Here is a 19,604-nt window from a genome sequence, read left to right as displayed (position 1 = left end):
TGGAATCTCTAGTTTCCACGTATGTACGTGTGCATGGAGCGAGGGTGAGAAAGGAGGTAAACGCGAACGAATACGTGCCCTTCTCTTTCCGACAGGGCACGTCGGTACCCGGAACGGCCCATGTACGCCGAATGGAATTCTTTTCAAGGTACGTCCGGCCTTTTTCGAACTCTACTTCGGTGCGGTGTGGACGCGGAGAAAGAATACGTGTCGAGGGTGATCGACAAAGCCAAGGAGCTGATAAAGATGGTCTATTAAATCCTGAGATGGGTGAATCGCACGTTGTGTGTAATAATTACCTCTGTAAAAAGATTGGAATTAAAAAATAGATTTAAAAAAACGAAATGTAATAAAAACAAATGGACTGGCACAATTACACGCTGAGAATTACACTGGCTGACAATGATTTTGTTAAATGAATAATTTTGATTTTTATTGTATCTTTTATGCAGATTTTGGAAATGAGATTAGAATTTATCCTACGATTTCAATTTTTTATAATCAATGTAATTCTTTCTAGAAATTTATATTTTGCTAACAATAACTCGTTGTATGGAATCATTTTCTTAATTAAAATTAAGAAACAATAAATTAAGAATCAAAAGAGATAAATAGAATAATTTTTTAATGCATGTTATTCAAAAATTCTGTCCTCACACATTTAACAAACAGACTTGAAAACAATACAAAAAATACCATAAAAAATACTTTATCAGATCAAATTAACATAAAAAAAGTAAAATTTTGTCGATCAATATTATTAAGTCAAACGTACGATAAACAATTTCATTATTCTAATTAATGCAATAATATATTTCAAGCAATAAAAAATCACTTTCAAAGTTTTTAATTTTCAAAGTAAGATTGCATCCACGGATCGAGAAATCAGGTTCTTAAAATGCTTATATTCATTAATCGCGTTCAGGCACGCTCCAGATATCCAATCTGATCATTATACGCGTTGCAAAACATGAAGCAACCTCATTTATTCCTCACTACATTGATCATCGGTTGCATAAACAGAGCAAAAATTGATTAGACAGATTAAACACGTTTGTATAAGCGGCTTATTGTGCGTGTACATACATCAGTGCAATAAGTGGCACGTGTTGTCGCCGGATAGATTTGCGGGCGACGCGTGAGGTGTCGGCTGGCTTTGGCACGTAACGCGACACCTGTAATATGTAATCGCCCCGTTGATGTATTACAGAGGACAACCGCGTTAGCCACGTACAAGCGTCATCCCTGTATTCACGTTTCATTTTTGGACGAAGTGACGGATGTAAATACGCGAAACGCGAATATACATTTTAATGGATACGCGAATAGAACTTTCAGGAATAATGGATTCTTCTCTTCTTCTCTCTATTTCGATAAAAATATAGAGTAAAATCATCGAATGTATAAATGTATCTACATCTACATATGATATAAGCAGAATTTCAAAAATTTAATTTGACATAACATTTATTAATTTATGGATGCATCGTATTGTTAGAGAATAATGAGAAAACAGTTTGTCTGAAAATGTCATTATAATTAAAATAAAATTATAGAAATATGAAATTGTGCAATTTGCATTCAATGTGTTACACAACGAATTTACACAATAAAAGTATTATGTACGTTATGGTAACAAAGTTGCGTACGCCGCGTTTGGAGTGAACACGCATATGTTGTTCCAGATAATAAAAACTGCGGCAAGAATAAACTTTTGTCTAAAGCGTCGCCATTATCGTCATATTTCGTACGTGTCTGTTAGTGAACTGCAAAGTGCAACCGTATGCTTTCTAAATGACTGCTTGTAGTTTTTATTTCATCGTTACATGCGACACTATATATATTCTAAAAAAAAAGAAGGAAATTAAAGTAAAAGTTTTATAAAATGAATACGATATGAATATGATAACATTTTACTGGACACATCGGATTCTCGCTTATAGTTTCCTACACTCGTCATTTCGCGTCCAGAAAATTATGCATTAAGCCGCACTTTCAACAGAATTATCAGTATGTAAAACGATGCATGAAATAACTTGCATTATACAATCTGTCTTCAAGGTTTTATGTATTAAAATAGCATTATAAATTCATCCTTTTTCATATTTTTCATGAAATAAAAATTAATCAGATGTTTATATTATTATACTTTACACTATTATATATACTCTTTATACACCGTTTATTACGTAAGTAATATTTTACATCATTACGCTGCAAGATTAATAATAACTTAATATGAGAATTTTTACACGACTGTTAAATACATATACTAAATAATAAAATGCTTCTTTAATAAACAAATTTATTTGAAGTCTCTGTTTTTAAAATACCTTTTTCAAAAAATCATCTATTTACTATATGGCTGGCTATATGCGTATCTACAAATTATGCCAAATATATTATTGATCTATACTACTTGTCTGCTTTTACAAATAATTTTATTATTGCGGCGCTACTCAAAATATTATATTTATGTGCCATATTACATAATAATAAATATAAAATATGCATTAATATAATTAATATATAACATATAACAATTTATTATTAATATAAACAATTTATTATTAATATAATTTTACGTAATGTTAAATATTTAAAGTATTTTTATGTGTTTTTTTTTAAGAATTTTTAATTAACTAAAGTATATATTATATCTCAATTAGTCTAAAATACATTGTTTGTTCTTAATTTTGACTTTTTCCTTTTGCATAGATCATTTCTAATAAAGAAATTAATTTTGAAGTGCTTCTTGCATTGAATCACAATCTTTTTATAGACATTAAAGATTATTCTAGAAGATCTTGAGGCAAGAACTTCCGAGATGGTATTCAAAGCCATTGTCTTCTATATTACACGGCGCAAATGCGCCAGGAAAACTTCTCAGCCTAGCTCGCCATAATATGTACTCTCGTTTCCCGAACTTTTCTTCGTATCTGTTCAAGTTCTATGCTTACTGTTCTTTTGAAGACGATCTCGCAGGATGATTGCGAAGCTTGTTAAGCAAAAATTGTCTTGTAAGTTACTCTACAATTAAATGGATCAAGTGTAGTATTTTTTATTTTATCTATTGAATACTATTTTTACTGCACATTTAAATATATATTAATCTATTTTTTCTTTTCTTGATTGTAAATTAAAAAGCTTGTTGATAGTCATGAAAAATGCTACACACAAATTACTTTAAAAATTCAACTATCACATGTTTTTTGTATAAAATATAACAAATTTTATTTTACGATTTTTAGCAATACTTGTAGATAAAAAATATTCATTTTAAAAGGCGTGCAAAATATCACATTTTTTGAAATAACTTTTATATCATGTCTTGTTAAAAATATTCATATATGGTTACATAGAAACAAAATATAGAAAATAATGCATTTAATACTTCAATGTTATCAGATGTGTTCTGGTGCAAATGGCATAAAAAAGCATGCGTAATATTTTTAAAAGTGTAGCATGCAACGTGATATATTCACAATTTAAAGCACAAATCTATAGACTGTATATAAATAATCGAACTGGTATGTAAAAATTGTATATTGCTTTCCATTCAGTTAAAAAAATAAATTTCAATAATACCTACAATATGTTTAACTTTCAATTACAATAACAGGTCACTTAAACTTAAAACAAAAATTTTAGATGACTAGTATGATTGATATTATAAAATTCTAAATTGTAAGAAAGAAAACTTTAAACTTTAAGTTGTAAGAAAAAAAAATCTAAACTCCTTTCTATACCGATCGCCATAAGGCGGAGATTCATTTGTATTTCAAACAGAACAATTTAGAATATAGATGTAATTTTCAGCTGTAGATAATGATTAATATTTTCTATATATTATAGTCAAATGTCTTATATTTGAAACTGTGAAAAAAATGAAAGAAATAAAAGCATTTTATGCCTTTGTTATTCAACATTCCTATATCGTATGATCGAACTAAAACAAACTGGTCACAAAACTAGGTTTCTTGCGCTTATGTTCTGCTGGTAACCTTTATCAACGCGCGAAACTGACATACCTTTGTTCCAGAGAGTGATTTAACGCTGCCAGCAATGCCCCGAAAAAGCACTTGGATTTACCGTGTGCGCAGTAAACAATGAGATGACTGTGGCTTGAGCACGAGCTACAGGAACCAGTGCGGACTTACAGAATGTAAAACGCGCCGCGATGGAGTATTTGCTATACTCCGTAGCAAAAATTACTTGAAGCTTGTTACTGCAACAGGTTGTCTTCATTGCTCTACGTGAATGCGTATGTATAGATCTCTGATATCACTGTTTAAACGCATGGTTTTGTTACTCATGCTAAGCTTAGCATAGTAAAATTCCATGCAATACAAAGGAAAAATTTATAAACTTTGATGTTTAAACAAAAGTATTAAAATTTTTTCTTCAAAAGAAACAAATAAATTATTGCTAAAATAATAAAATTGTGTGACATCAAGGCAAATAGAAGTTCACGAATAAGATTACGCAAACATTATAAAAAGTGAGTAACATAATAAAAAATTAATAACTATTAAGAGACTAAGACAATATTTAATCCAATCGCATTACATGTTTCGGCTACAGTTCGAGACTTCTTCAGATGTAAAGAATACAATAACATTATTTTCTGTTTTTCATTAGCGTTTCATCTCACACAGTATATATTTTTATTGTATATTTTTTTGTTGTATTCTTTACATCTGAGGAGGACTCGAACTTGTAGCCGAATGTAATACGATTTGATTAAATATTGTCTTAGTCTATTAACAATTAATATTTTTTTTATTATATTATACTCACTTTTTAGTTTTATGTTTAAGTAATCTTACTCGTAGACTCCTACTTACTTTGATGTCACATAATTTTATATTATTTCATATTATTTTAATATTGAGAGTTCTGTTTTGACTTACTTAAATTATCGCTAATTCATTTAAAATTAAATATTCCTATTTTTTAATACTTTATATTCTTAATATCTATTTAATTATCTATTTAATTATGTAAAATAATAAGAGTAGGGGAGAATGACGGAATTGCGAACACAGAGTAAATGCGAACAATATTACAGTATATTGTAATAGTAATAACCTCGCATTTCTCGCAAACCATTGATATATGCTTAATGTCACACTATAACATGTGACCATAAATCGCATATGCTATTTAAAATAAATATCATTAATATGTTTTCAATAATTTTGATGTAAAAGAGAATGAGAGAATTGTGAATACCTATATGGGAAAAATTAAATAAAACCGAACAAATAATAAATAGTAATGAGGCAATGGAAATCAGCGCAGAAATCAATGCGCAAATTCAATGAAAATAATTGTTTAATTTAATGACATAAATCTTAAGCCGCGCAACAAATTATTTAAACATCAAACAAATATTTCGGCTCTGTATTTGCCATTATATTAGAATTTTTAATAATACCATAATTACAAATATTCCGCATCTTTTTTCCTCGTGCATATAATTGTAATTTATTAAGCGAGAAACTATAGTCCTGAGCGATTAAAGCGATAATTATTTATTAATTATAGAAGCTTTATTCAAAGAAGATTGGCTTTAAACTACAATAATTAACATTTATATATTAATCTAAATCATAATTTTCATTTTTAAATAAAAAATAAAAGCTATTCGACATTCCCGACTAGAAATTTATCCAAGGAATTTAGCAGGTCCTAATCAGGTTGACTTTATTTCGTTATCAAGTCCTAATAAGGTAAGTTCATCGGGACCTGATCAGTCATGTAACGCAGCAGAGTAGTTGAATCCTCATCCGGATAGCCGCATCGGGTCCTGATGAGGACCTAATAAGGTCCTTATCAGAACCTGATAAAGTCCTTATCAGATCCTTATCAGCATATCACCTGATAATGAAATAAAGTCATAAACATACAACTTTACAAAGATCATCACTCAAACCTGATGAGAATCTTGTTAAGTGTACTTTATTTAGGATTACCTTATGTCAACCAAATCAGATCCTTATAACATATAAGATTAACCTGACAAATTCTAGTGGGGTTACCCCATATTGCAGCGAATTCCGTACAGCAAGAAGATTTTATTTTTTGTTTAACTATAATTTATTTTGTTAATTACAATTTATATTGATAACATATGAATGTTAATTATTGTAGTTTAAAGTCAAATAATTGAATATTTTTTAAAATAAAGACTTGTATTAATTGATAAATAATTAATCGTTGATCTTATTTAAAGCTTTCCATTCGGCATAAAATTAAGGCATTCGTTAACAAAATAAAATCCTAATAGCAAATTATATTATTTATAGCTAAACTTCGATTTCAATTCATCTTTGGTCTCAGAATAATCGTAAAATTACGTTTTCACCCGCAGTAAATATTCCCGCAGCCACCGGAATCGGTCGGAATTTGTCGGATCACGTCGCACCTGGGAATTTCTCCGCAAGCCTCCCGCCGTCGTGCGTGTTGCGCAAGGAATTTCATCGATATCACCGGTTCTTATGCGAGCGGCGAACCGACCTAACGCTCGATGTTCGCATAAAAAGGAATCGGATGTCTCGGAGAAAAACGATTCCTTTTCTGTCTCTCGAAGGTGCAGCTCGATCTCACTCCGCTCGCGCACGTTCGCGCATGCATCCGTGCGGACGTACGTGTGAGTGTATCTGCATGTATATGGATGAGGGTACTTACAGGGACGGCATTTGTAGGCGACCTCGATGTACTTCCGTAATCCAGGACAGGGATCACCTTGGAAAGTCTTCGGATCAGTGTTGAACTTGCACTGCCGCTTTTTTTGACAGACTCCAACCACCATCTGCAACAGTGAGTGCTAACGCGTCAATGAGAAGATCCGTTCACTTTGCGATCAGAATCGATAAGAATTACAAACGGTATCCCTTTATATCTTTTCTCATTTCTTTCGAGCATCAATTCGTGCTGTTAAGAAATATTGCAATTTTACCTTCTAATGTATTATAATACATTACAAAAATAATATCCTACGTATATTTTTTTAATTTAACTGTCAGGCAAAAAAATATGTATATCAGGCAATAAAATAAAGAAAATTATCTTTTAAAGATAAATCGCAAAGGTGACACTAATATATCATAACAAATATTATATCATTTCATATCAAACTCTGTGTTGGATTATTTATTAAAATCATCAATAAAATATGTGGAAAAAGCAAAAGTTATTAATTAAAAGTTATCTTTTAGAATTTTTAAAAATATATAATACAAATATATCTCAAAATCATTAAGCAATTATGCATCGATCATTGAAGCAAAAAAGAGGAAATCCGATAAAAATTAATATGATAAAAATTAATATGAACAAACTGCAATACAATAGAACAATCTAGTTCGATGCTGCTTTGAAGACTAAAATTACAGAGAAATCTTTTGCCGCGATTATTGCAATTAATATAAAAAGTATTCATCTGGATAAAAAAAGCATATCAAAGACGGTAGACAAACTGTGACAACTTCAAACTAAACCAGTTAGCTTTTGCATGAAATAAAGACATAATTTTGCAGCCAAACGTTTTCACCGACGAGTTTGACTTTGAAATGAGATTATTTTTGCTTTTTTCATGAAAAGCTGTCGGACAAAGTAAAACTCGTTGAGGTCGACCTGCATAACAAAATCGTATGCCATGTGCCAATATTTGCAAGAATAAATCAATAAGATGAACAATGAGCTGTTCATAAAGATATAAATAAAAACGTTTACATTTTTAAATATTACCATATGCCACAGTGATCGAATTAGTGTAATAAAAATGCTTATCATGGAATGAGAAATCCAGATTTAAACTTTGAAATGACATTTTTCGCTTATATTTTCGCAATAAATCCTTTACAGTAATTTAAGAATAATGATGATTTAAGAAAATGCTGATTAGCATCAATGTTCTTAAATTGCCTGTTGATTTAATATGAGTTATTAATATTGATTTAATATTACTATCTCAGTTTCAGTTTAAGATGCATTTCAAAATTAAAAATTAAATCGATATGCAATTTACCAAATTAGTGATATAAATTCCTACCGAAATATTATTAAATAATCTAGCTCATAGCGAATAAGGTATTTTACTTAGATGATTTACTATAATTCTACTTAGATTTCTACTTATTTATATATCGCTCTAATGTCATTTATTATGGTTTAAATTTTTAAGATTAAATTTTTACAATATTAAGAATCTTTAATTATTAAATTTTTAATTCATTTCATAAACATTATATTATAAAAGATAAATCGCAAACATTCGTAAAATATCAAAATGAAGGTTACGTAAGAGTTAAAGTTGTAATAAGCGGTTACAACCTTTTGACAAAAAGTGAAGTAAAAACCATGTTCCAACTTTCACGGAAATGCGTTTTCAACGTTATCCAGAACTGCAACGATTGGATTCCGCGGAAGATAGATCGGAAGAGATAAAATGGTGAGCGAGCGCGTAAAGCGAAAAAAGATATACGATTTTTTAATTAAGAAAATTTCCACTTGAATAGTATAAAAGCATTAGCTGTCGAAAGCGAGTAACATCATCACGGGAAATCATCCTTTCGAGTTTCACGTTCCTGAGGAGTCATTGGTTATCCGATAACGCCTGGTGATATCCGCACATCGCTGAGAATTCCAAGGATTCCATTTTCAATCGGCTAATTACATGCAAAGGCTCGAGTTACATTGCCTTGATTACGTTAAATGCAATTTAATCGCGTTACATGAGAAGCATCTTAATGAACTGAGTAGTAATTTTAGTCGGAACAACGCGTAATGTCAATAACAGTTCATGTCAAATAAAAGGCGAAAATAAGAATATAAATCGCAAATTGACTTTGAGGAGATTTTAGTGAGGAGATTTTAAGAAATCTTAGTCAAATCGATTAATTATTTCTTTTCACGTTTTTAATTTCAAATTTAATAAAAGATATGTTAATAAAAGATATTTCTACTGCATTTCAATATATTTTTTATTCCTGATTAAATTCACCCTGCATCTCGTATCACATATGTAATAATTAAAAATCGATGAATTCACTCATAAAAATGTGGAAAAAGATCTTCATTGTAATAGTTATAATATCTCGTGGGAAAGTGAAGGAAAACAGAAGACCTAGCGTGGGAAATGTGGAAATTATTAGGTGTTGGAATTAATTCGTAGCGTTTTACAAGTGATGGGAAGTACTTTCATTAATGTATTTTTTAATGCTCATGTGAAATAAATAACATTCTTTCATTAAAAAACGCTACGAATTAATTCCAACACCTAATACATTCTCAGGTTTCAAGCTGCTACCAATACATTCACATTGAAATTCTCGTACGCGACTCGATCACGTATGTGTTTTCGCGTATATACGATATCCATCTAATTATCGGCTCTCGGAGTTTCCGTCTTGGGCCATTCTCCTGCATTTCACGTGCATGTGGCGAAGGTTCCCGTGGGAGAAATCGATTTTCCGCGTGCGTCGATACATTCTGACCGTTTCCATGTCGTCCGTCACTATAAGTAAACGTTTACTGTTCCATCGAGCGACTTCGCCCCAGGGGCCAAAGTCAGGACGCGTAATTCCCTTAAACCACTACGTTTCTCTTGCTGTTGTATCAGGACCCGATATCGTAAACTAACAAACCACTCTCAGCACAAGTAGGACCATCGCTTTGATATTAGTTGAGCTACTTCAATTTGCCGTAAAGCAACATGATTAGCAATATAGGAAGCCCTCAATGTATTTCAGGAGATACTCTCGCTCGTTATTCGCGCATCTTGGATATTACTTATATGTTGGTGCGCGACAAGAATAAGAGCTTCGGCTCAAAGTAAAGTGAACTAAATATACAAAGTGCCACGAAACTAACGTAAATCCTTGGACGATAAAATCGAGCTATAAACTGAAGGATCAGTATATCGGATCTCAATCTTTTGTAGATACACAGACGCTCGACTTCCTAACAAAGCTGTAAAACGACTGGTTCTAGTTCCCTTAATCCCTCAACCAATCTCGATCTATCTCCCTTTATTCAATTAAATTCGTTTAAGTTTACTCATTTTATAATATCCGCTCGTTTATGCGTAAATATTTCCGCAAATCCTCGTTATCGATATTTGTACATCCACTTCAGTCTCAATCTTCCTTTCAGTTCGTGATTTACATACGTTCCACGCGAAGAACGCGTCTACGGATGCACACGAGCGCACCCGTCGCTTTTATTCCGGCAAGCCGCGACTTTAAATTCCTACCTCTTTATGGAAGCAGCGACGTATGTCGCTGAGAAGTTGCGCAGAGGGTAAGCACTCGCGCGGAAAAGCCCTTTCGCGAGATTCGAATCGCTTGGCGAGGCACGGAGCCACTTTCGAGTCGAACTCTCCTTATGGTTCTACAGGGAATACGCCTTCATTCAGGAATACGGCTTTCCAGTCGAAAATTCCCATGCAACTTGCACCCGAGAAAAGTACCGCCGCTCCGCGCTGATTCGTTCACGTGAAATCATACCGGAAATGATTCTGTCGTGAAAACAGAAGCGTCATCAGGGTGACCAGAAATTTCTCGCGTGTTGGAAGCCAATAGCTCAAGCGATCGCTTTCTCGTGAATGATCGCGAACCAATCATACTGTCAATTCTTTTATGGTAAGTATATATCGGAATATAGACTAACAAGAACTAAAAGTATATTATGGAATATTCTCATTTTTTTACATCCAACATTTTAGATGAAATAGAAAAGTCGATACAAACAAAAAGTCACAATTTGAAAATATACTTCAATTACTTCTTCTATTATATAGAAAAATTTTTTATCACTATTGATTTCCCTTTATAACATTTAAAGGGGAGCGTTCTATTAACGAAATAATACATCAGTAGATTTTGTGTCAATAGATGTATTATTTTAGTATTTATTTTAAATATATGCGTACATAGTTTTCATAATTTGCAATCGTTTGAATTTTTATTTAATAAATTTTATGTTCTATGAATATATTTAAATTTTACAACTTTCTAGAATCAAAAGCAGTATAAATAATGAAAGTATTTTAAAACTCCATAAATTGTTCCAGAGTTAATCGTAAGTTGATCCAACATGAAAACATAGTAAATAGATTATAAGCACACTTCACTATGGACTTGTTTTATGAGTCGACGACCTTTTGTTGAAAGACCAAATAAATCGTTCAGGAAGAAAATTCTTCCATGGTGTTTGGCCCGTTGAACTATCGACCATCATTGGTTTCCTCTGTAGTATATGTTACAATCTGCTTGTAGAAAAGATCCAAAAGCGCTATAAATTCCGTAGAAAACATTACGGATAGTCATTGAGGTAAGGCGGATTATCGTGTACGTCGTAAAACTATACCAATCACTGTTTTATGGTTCGATCTTTTGTAAAAGAATTAACAAAGATTTTATTTCTTAGCACACTTCCGGTAATAATATATCACACGTACATTTGTACGTATAAGGAAGACGGCAAATTTTAGCATTTTATAAAATTTATATGTTAAGGAAAGTAAACGTCGTCGAGCGAATCGTATATCCAGTGGCTAAAAAATATCGCGCAATGTGCAAGAGAAAGCGTAAATCTTGTGAAAAGCAAGATCTGCAGAAGAGGATAAGATCGTCGACGAAATAAAAGAGTTACTCCATTTTCGCATTCTAGTGGGATCATACGTACAATGGTTCCTTCCTCGGTCGGTAGAATATGAAATATGAAATCGATACGCGGACTCTCGCGAAAACCACAAACCGGATGGATACCAGCGAAGATTTTTATTGTATACCAAAGGTAAGTTATTATATTGCAATATCGTGCGAATAACACCGCTTTTTTCGAGAGAATAGAACCGGAGACCATTCTGAATTACCAAGAGACACTTGATCTTTCAGAAGACCGCATTGTTCAGTGACGTTAACATAAATCTAAAACTTGTTTGATTATACACGGAAAGAACAATTTCGTTAAAATACTTAAAATTCAGCTAGATACAGATCTAAAAATAATTTCGTTTGACTATCAAAGTAATTATATAAAACTCAAGCTGACTGCTAGAATGTCAAAACTTTTTGTAACATTAATCATACTTGAGAGTTCTACTTAGTTCTACTTTTTAAGGGCACAATAAAATTATTTTCAAATATGTATCTAGTTAAATTTTTAGTTCAGCAATGCAGTTTTTTTCGCGTGTATATGTATATTTAATACCAAATTTCATTATAAAGAGCAAGTTTCAGTTAAAATGAATAAGACAGTACCGTAAAAAATTTATAACGTAAAAGATTGTTACTAATCTTGTATTCGATTTCCGTTTTTATACATTTAAATCATAACTTTCATAAATAAATAATTTAATATCGAAAAAAGGAGACTAAAAACGTATATTTTAAGAAAACCTTTATATTCGTCATCATTTCGTCACAATCTCGTTACATCATCGTGCCATTTTCTGCTCTTCTCTTTAGCTCGCGCGACCTCAAACGAATTTGTCAGTTGCATGCTTCACGAAACACAGAGGTGCCGTTTTCAGGTCAGTTACCATTATTTCGCCAACTAAGATTTTAGACCAACGCAGGATGTATCCCTTTACCCGCTCCCGCGCGAGATCCATAATTGCCAGTGAATTAAGTTCAAAGAAAACAAGTTTTCGTGCGGGTGCATTCTCCGCGGAATTTTCTCGCGGAGTTTCTTCCCGCTGTTGCATTCCTGTTGAGAGAATAAATCGTACACACTGATGCTTTTCTCTCAACTTCTTGACTTGCTCGATTACCATTCTCGCGAAAACTTTGCGAAAGCTCCTTTGATGATATTTACAGTTACATCTGAGTACATCTGTTTGCGTCGCCTTTGACGAAGCTTCTTCTTTTAGCTTGTTTAAATCGAACTCACTCGACAATTTCGAAAAATCACAAGAAACGAAAAATAATGTCAAAGGCGAGAATTCGGAATGGTATAGTTTTTAAATATTCACACGGAAGGAACAGTTTTGCTGAAATAACTAAAATGTTAGCTATACAGATCTAAAAATAATTTTGTTAGTATCATTTATTATGTACCATCAAAATAATTATGATGGGCACTCAAATTGATTGCTAAAATATTAAAACTTTTTCTATAATAACAAGGCTCATTATGCTTAAAAATAATTTCAAAATTATTTTAATGATCCAAAAAAATTATTTCCAGATTTGTATTTAGTTAAATTTTTAGATATTTTACAAAATTGTTCTTTCCATATAATTTGATATTAATGTAGAGACATTCTTTACTCTTTTTTTTTCCGTGTAAATGAAAAAAAATGACAAAAATGATCATGATAAAAAGAATTGTGAGTATTGTGACAATCTCGACTTCGTGCATGTGTAACATACATCCAATAGACAAGAACTCTGATTCAGGTACGAGTTCATGCATTTGAGCGAGGTTTACGATGCTTGAAGCGAACGAAGGTTAACTCTAAAAGAGGTGGGGTTCACTTTACGATTCTTTCCAGTTCGGTACTCATACGGGATAGAACTAGAAGAAGATGAAAGTGGGATGAATATATCATCCACGTCCTGTTTCAGATTAGAATTGAGGAGCGAAGAGCTAATAAATGTAAACCATTGAATAAAGTTTCGAAGTGGAGAGATAGAGAAATGAAAGTGTTGTCAGAAATGGAGCAGGTGTGAATGACGACGTAAAATCTCTCTCACAATTACACAGATATACAAAAGAACAATTTGGAAGTATCTAAAAATTTAAATAGGATATAAAAATAATTTTATTATCTATCAAAATAATGTAGATTTTAGGAAACTCAAGCATGATGAGTTTTTGCAATGTTGCAAAAAGTTTTGACACCCAAATAACCAGTTTGAAAGTCCTACATAATTATTTTGCTGATTTTAACAAAATTATTTTCAGATTTGTATTTAACTAAATATTTAAATACTTCAGAAAATCATTCTTTTCGTATGTATCAGGTTAGATCGAGCAATCGTGATATTATGAAATGTGATGTCATAGATGTTATGAATCGGAGATGACACATCCTACATTTGATCGACGTTCGAATTCAGAACTCACGAATTTAGGCTGCTCAGATTGAACGGAGTTTGTACTCGCCAACTTCCTGTCAGGAGCTGAAGAAGCAGAATCGGAAGATAATCGGAATTTAAAGTACGTCCAAATATTAAACTTTCACAAGAAAATGGAATCATGTCTTACTAAGTTTAGCAAATTTGTGAAGTTCGTGCGCTATGCCATTACACTAGAAATACTTATGTGATCAGCCTTTTAACTTATGATAAAAAGAATATCGCATTAAAAGCGTTCGTCGCACTTCATCCTTGGCATAATTCAATATCAACTTATATATGATAAAATTCAATATTACTACTAATATATAAAATTTCTAATTATTATTTAAAAAAAAACTATAATATCTTATTAGCGTGCCATACTGTGCTATTACCAATCAGCATCAAAAGATTTTAATTATTTTTAAGAAACAAAAAAAAGATTTTTGACGAGAAAGAAAAATTAATCGTTTGGCAGTAATAATAAAAAATATTTTCAAAAAATGTTTAACTTTCTAATAAACTTTAATTCATAAAATGTTGTATTTGATTTTTACATCAATTAGTTTCTAAATCAATTAAATCGATCAATATATCCACACAACAACAATTTGCAATAAACTTGAAAACCACATATGCTGCCGCTCAGCTCAATCGGTATTTACCTGTTCAAAATAGGAAAATTTCATTGGCACATACCTGCACTGATTGCGGCCAGATGCATGTGTGATTCGTTGGTTTGTCCCCCGTGATCATCAGAGGAACGGACGAGTTGCATTTGCTGATACCGTGCATTCCCGTTCTTCCATATTGAGCGTGTTCGACAAGGATGGTTGTACCAGGTGGACATTTTAACGTCATTGTTTCCTCGTCGCAAGCCGCACGTTGATAGGTCTTCAGGGTGCCTGACAACAGGGCTATCAGTTAAAATAGAAAAACCGCACGACGTAAGCGACATAAAATAAGATTAACGAATCAATCGATAATGTTATAAAAATCAAGTAGATAAAATAAAATTATATTTATGTTATAATCGACAATAATCAATATAAACGGATAAAAAACGAAATAAAGATAGGAAGGTGCAATATGAGAAGTAGATAAAAGAGGTTCAAGCCACACGTAAATTATAGAAGAACAAAAGAAGAAATGTAAGCGGTCGCATATTGAAGATCGATCGATGAGCCGTAATGGCATCGCCACCACAACAGTGATCAATTTAAAGGGATTGAGAGTAATTAACGAGTCGATCAGCCGGGATTGGTTCGATGGAGTGGGAACGGATGTATCAATGGCACAAATTCGCCCGCGAAAGCGACGTCGTTTCGTTTACACACGATACGCGGTTCAACATAGCGGGAAGCAGTCGACATTTGCGGAATTTAACGTGGAGATCGTTCGTGACGATGGAGTTTGCGGACGGAACCGCAGACGGTACCAGCGTGTAAATGCAGATTCGCGCGATAATTTCGCGAGTGGCATCCAATAAAGGGCGGTACGATCGTAGAAGTTTTCGAGGAAATAGTGAAGCGATTGTATGTAACAACATATATATATATATATATATATAGATATCACACCCCACACACACACACACACACACACACACACACACACACACACACACACACACACACACACACACACACATGCACGCACGCACACACATATGTTAATAGACAATGTGAGATAATGCGTGATGAAATGTGGCAATATCCATTTCATTATAAATTTATTAATTCAAGCGTTAGAACATGTGTGAATAAATAATAAGATAATAACAGATAATATAGTGCCAACAAACGACATATATAGCATTTTCAATATATAGATGCGATATTTTTAATGCACAAATGCAAAATTTTCAAGCAAGCGCAAAATAAATTAAGTAAATATGTCAATGTATGTGTCACCATCACCAATATGTTAATATGTCACCATCACCGTAGTAGAGTGTTGTCACCACCGCCACCAAACAGCCAACAATCCACAACATGGATGAGTGCAGGCCGTCGTTGCATCGTCCCGATGAGAAATATGAAAAATAAAACAGATGAGAAGCTTGTTAGTTATGTCGTGAGCAGTCACGTACGAGATGCAGAATATGCAAATTTTTCAATATTTCCTAACTCCGGTAGAAGGAATTGCGCACGAAGGAACGAAGTCGATAATTCACGCGGCGACGAAGGAACATCTGTCTGACTCGATATTGGTCGTTTCTCCTGCGACGAAGCGCTCGTGGTAGCGCGGCGGTAAAGCATAGGAGATACGCTTTCCAATTTTATTGAGTAAATTTGTAGAACCAAAGAAGATCGAAATCATGTTGATTATTCGAATACGCCCGCAATTATATTACGAGTACTGTTGCGCTGTCTTTCGCAAATATTAAATACTCTTGAAGATTTTGCATAAGACACGATATTTCAACGGTATCTTTTAAATATACATAATGTGACAATAAAGTTCGGTGAATGTTGTAAGAAAATATCATTAAACTACACTATTTAATTAATATATTATACCAATGATCATCATTATCCCTTAAAGTAATCTCCTCTAGAGGCAATATACCATTATCTGTAAATACTATCTCACATATCAGCTTGCGGAAATTAAGTCTTATTGTTATATTCACGTTCATCGATTCTGGTTCAAAGCGTGTACAGCAATTTTTGAGTCAGCGTTGCATTACCATTTTGAGTTATTTGCATTCTCCCTACTCCCCCCGATCTTGTTCCAACAGATTTCTTTTTCTTCCCTAGAGAAGGCAATAAACTCAACTTACAAATATTTCGGACATTCAGGACAATGTGATAACAAGATTTAAGGCGATATTAAAAAACGCCCTTTCACAAAATTTCCGCACTGTATGAACTGTACGAACAGTCGGAAGTGTATTGCCTCGAAGGAAGAATTACTTTGAAGGACAATGAAAGTCATTTGTATTATATATTCATTAAATGATGTTATTTGTATTATATATTCATTAAATGATGTTTTTCTCATAACATTCAGCGAATTTTATTGCTACATTATGTATACTTTATCTTGTATTCTTTCTCATCATAAACGGTATTCCTTGTTTTATTTTAAAATAAAATTATTCCTTATTCTTAAGATTAAATTGTTCAAGCATATAAATGGTATATTAAATGTAATTATTCGAAAATATTTTAAATATAAATTTTATAGAAACTAAATTTAAAATATCAAAAAATAAAATTAATATTATAATACTATCTAAAATATTAAAATAATTATCTTACATACAAAATTGAATATTATACTACATATTTCTTGAACTGTTCATTATTATAATATAACGCATACATAAGCTGTGAAAAAATAAAATATACGATTATTAAATCATTGTTGTAATCGTATAAAATATATTTAAATTATGTCCACCAGTAATATACTATATACCCTGTGACATTGTGTAATTCTGAACTAATTCGTTGCTTTTTCCATCGACAAGATTCGCAATAATGTCGTGACATAGCAACGTTGAGAAGCAGAGTGCTTCTCGACATGGTCGCTACATTGTCTTGATAACGACCGTCTTCGTCCTAGGTTCTAGATTATATGCATAAAGCCGAGCACAAAGAGTAATGCATACAAACGATTGTTGCAGCGGCAATAACAAACCTAGGTCCGCTATTACATTCCATGGCCCTCCTCGCGCACGTTCGTAAATCAACGACTGCGAGCATGCAAACTGTAAAGCGCTGAACTGCACTAGCAGCTACTTGGGATCTTCGGGGAACCGCTGTAACTCGACTACGTGATTGGAATGACCAAGCAATTCGATATGCCCCTTGATCTCTAAAGGTGAAGAATGCGTATACACAATTCACTGGTAAAGAATGTGTAAAATTTCGCGTATCGCAATTCGATTAGATTTAATCGAGTAACTTCTCTGCGTGATCTCTTTCTCTATTTCCCTATCTCTCTCTATCCCTTTTATTCTTCTCATTCTTATGTATGAGGAATATCGATACTCTCTTCCGTTCCTGTATCTATTGAAATAATCACTTTGTTGCCATCTGTGCATGTCGCCATTGCAAAAAGAACATAACTTTGAGAAATATTGGATAATAATACGCAAAGTTGCAAAATTTTGAAATAATTTTGCAACAGTTCTCTTATGGTATTTATTTGTATAGTTTACATCACACTTTTTAGTTATTATATTTAGCCTTTAAATCGTTATAAAAAACATTTTTTCACGTCAAATCGTTAAATCGTTATAAAAAATACATTTTTCACGTCACAAAGATCCAAAAAATATGTTGTATTTATGTTCCTGATTTTAAAAATGCACAGTCTATATTTTCAGTATATATTTTACATATTTTGCGTTTATAAATTATTTATATTATTCTATTCGTTTAAAATCTGGAATTATTACTATCAATATAAATAGCGATAGTTATATGTAATATAAAGAAAGATTTTATTCCACTTTTATCATGTCATTCTTCTTTATTTCAAGAACCGGGAATATCATACTATTTTCGGATACTCTATTTTCTCAGCCACTCGTTATTCTACACTCAATCAACGTCTATTCATTGCTGCGCATGTACATGCTGGTAGACGACTAAAAAAGAGGTTTATAAAAATTCTACGCGAAACATACTCTTATTACCAAAACTAGGTTAACGACAGTCTCGAACAACACCGTATTCTGATGTATCTTTTATAATAATTATGAGAGCTCGTACGAGAGAATTAAACACGGGATATCGCGGATTAATCAAGCTTAATGACATTTGCGTATTATTATTGCATTTTAGATACGAATGATACGATAAACACGCATGTCAACACATCAACATTAAAAATATTGCAAATTAACATATTTTACATATAATATTTTATAAATAGCCAGATCATTGATAAAAAAAAACTTACGTATTATAAAATAGAATTAATATTTGAAAACAAAAATATATATATATATTGTGTTGTATCACACATACACACACATACACAAAATGCAAATTTATTGTATCCTGCTATGCACATATCCCAAGTGCAATCTCTGGAAAAAACAGTTTTACTTAAGTATATAAAAATTTAGCTGAATATAAATCTAAAAATAATTTTAGATCATCAAAATAATTATGTAGCTATAATTTTGATGACAATGCTGTTAAAAGTTTTAATAATTAGTTTGAGTATCCTATATAATTATTTTGATTGTTCAAACAAAATTATTTTTAGATTTGCATCTAGCTAAAATTTTAGATTTCTTCAGCAAAACGTGCTCTTTATACATAATATTTTGCAATTAATAATCTGTACCTTCATTATAAAGCATGAAAATATTGTCTGCTAACAATATCTGTATATCATAGAATTTATTACATTTTAATAGACAATTTCAATAGATAATATATAAAATCTTAATAATAACAAATTACTCATCAACTCAAAAATTTAATTATAATTAGGTGTTATTAATTTCTTCTATCTTGAATAATTAAAATTATTTAAATATCACCTAAAAAAAGACTTTATGAA

At 32.0% G+C, this 19,604-nt stretch overlaps 1 protein-coding gene across 5 annotated transcripts in view; it reads right to left on the bottom strand.

The window, feature by feature from the left end:
- The window catches only part of LOC105152483 (uncharacterized), a 185,526-nt gene that overhangs the window by 60,299 nt on the left and 105,623 nt on the right, over positions 1–19,604 (bottom strand). For 2 of the 5 annotated variants that reach the window (XM_011066814.2, XM_011066819.2), the window contains exons 3-4: positions 14,775–14,992; positions 6,694–6,832 (exon numbers count right to left, since the gene is read on the bottom strand). In XM_011066814.2, coding sequence (XP_011065116.1) covers positions 6,694–6,832; positions 14,775–14,992 — 357 coding nt within the window. The remainder of the gene's footprint in view (positions 1–6,693; positions 6,833–14,774; positions 14,993–19,604) is intronic. The other 3 variants (XM_087405359.1, XM_011066815.2, XM_087405360.1) reach the window with 3 other exon arrangements.

The sequence above is a fragment of the Acromyrmex echinatior genome, chromosome 4 (genome assembly GCF_024713525.1).
Source record: "Acromyrmex echinatior isolate Ae372 chromosome 4, ASM2471352v2, whole genome shotgun sequence".
In the NCBI taxonomy this organism is placed as follows: domain Eukaryota; kingdom Metazoa; phylum Arthropoda; class Insecta; order Hymenoptera; family Formicidae; genus Acromyrmex; species Acromyrmex echinatior.
This window is presented reverse-complemented; position numbering and strand designations above follow the sequence as displayed.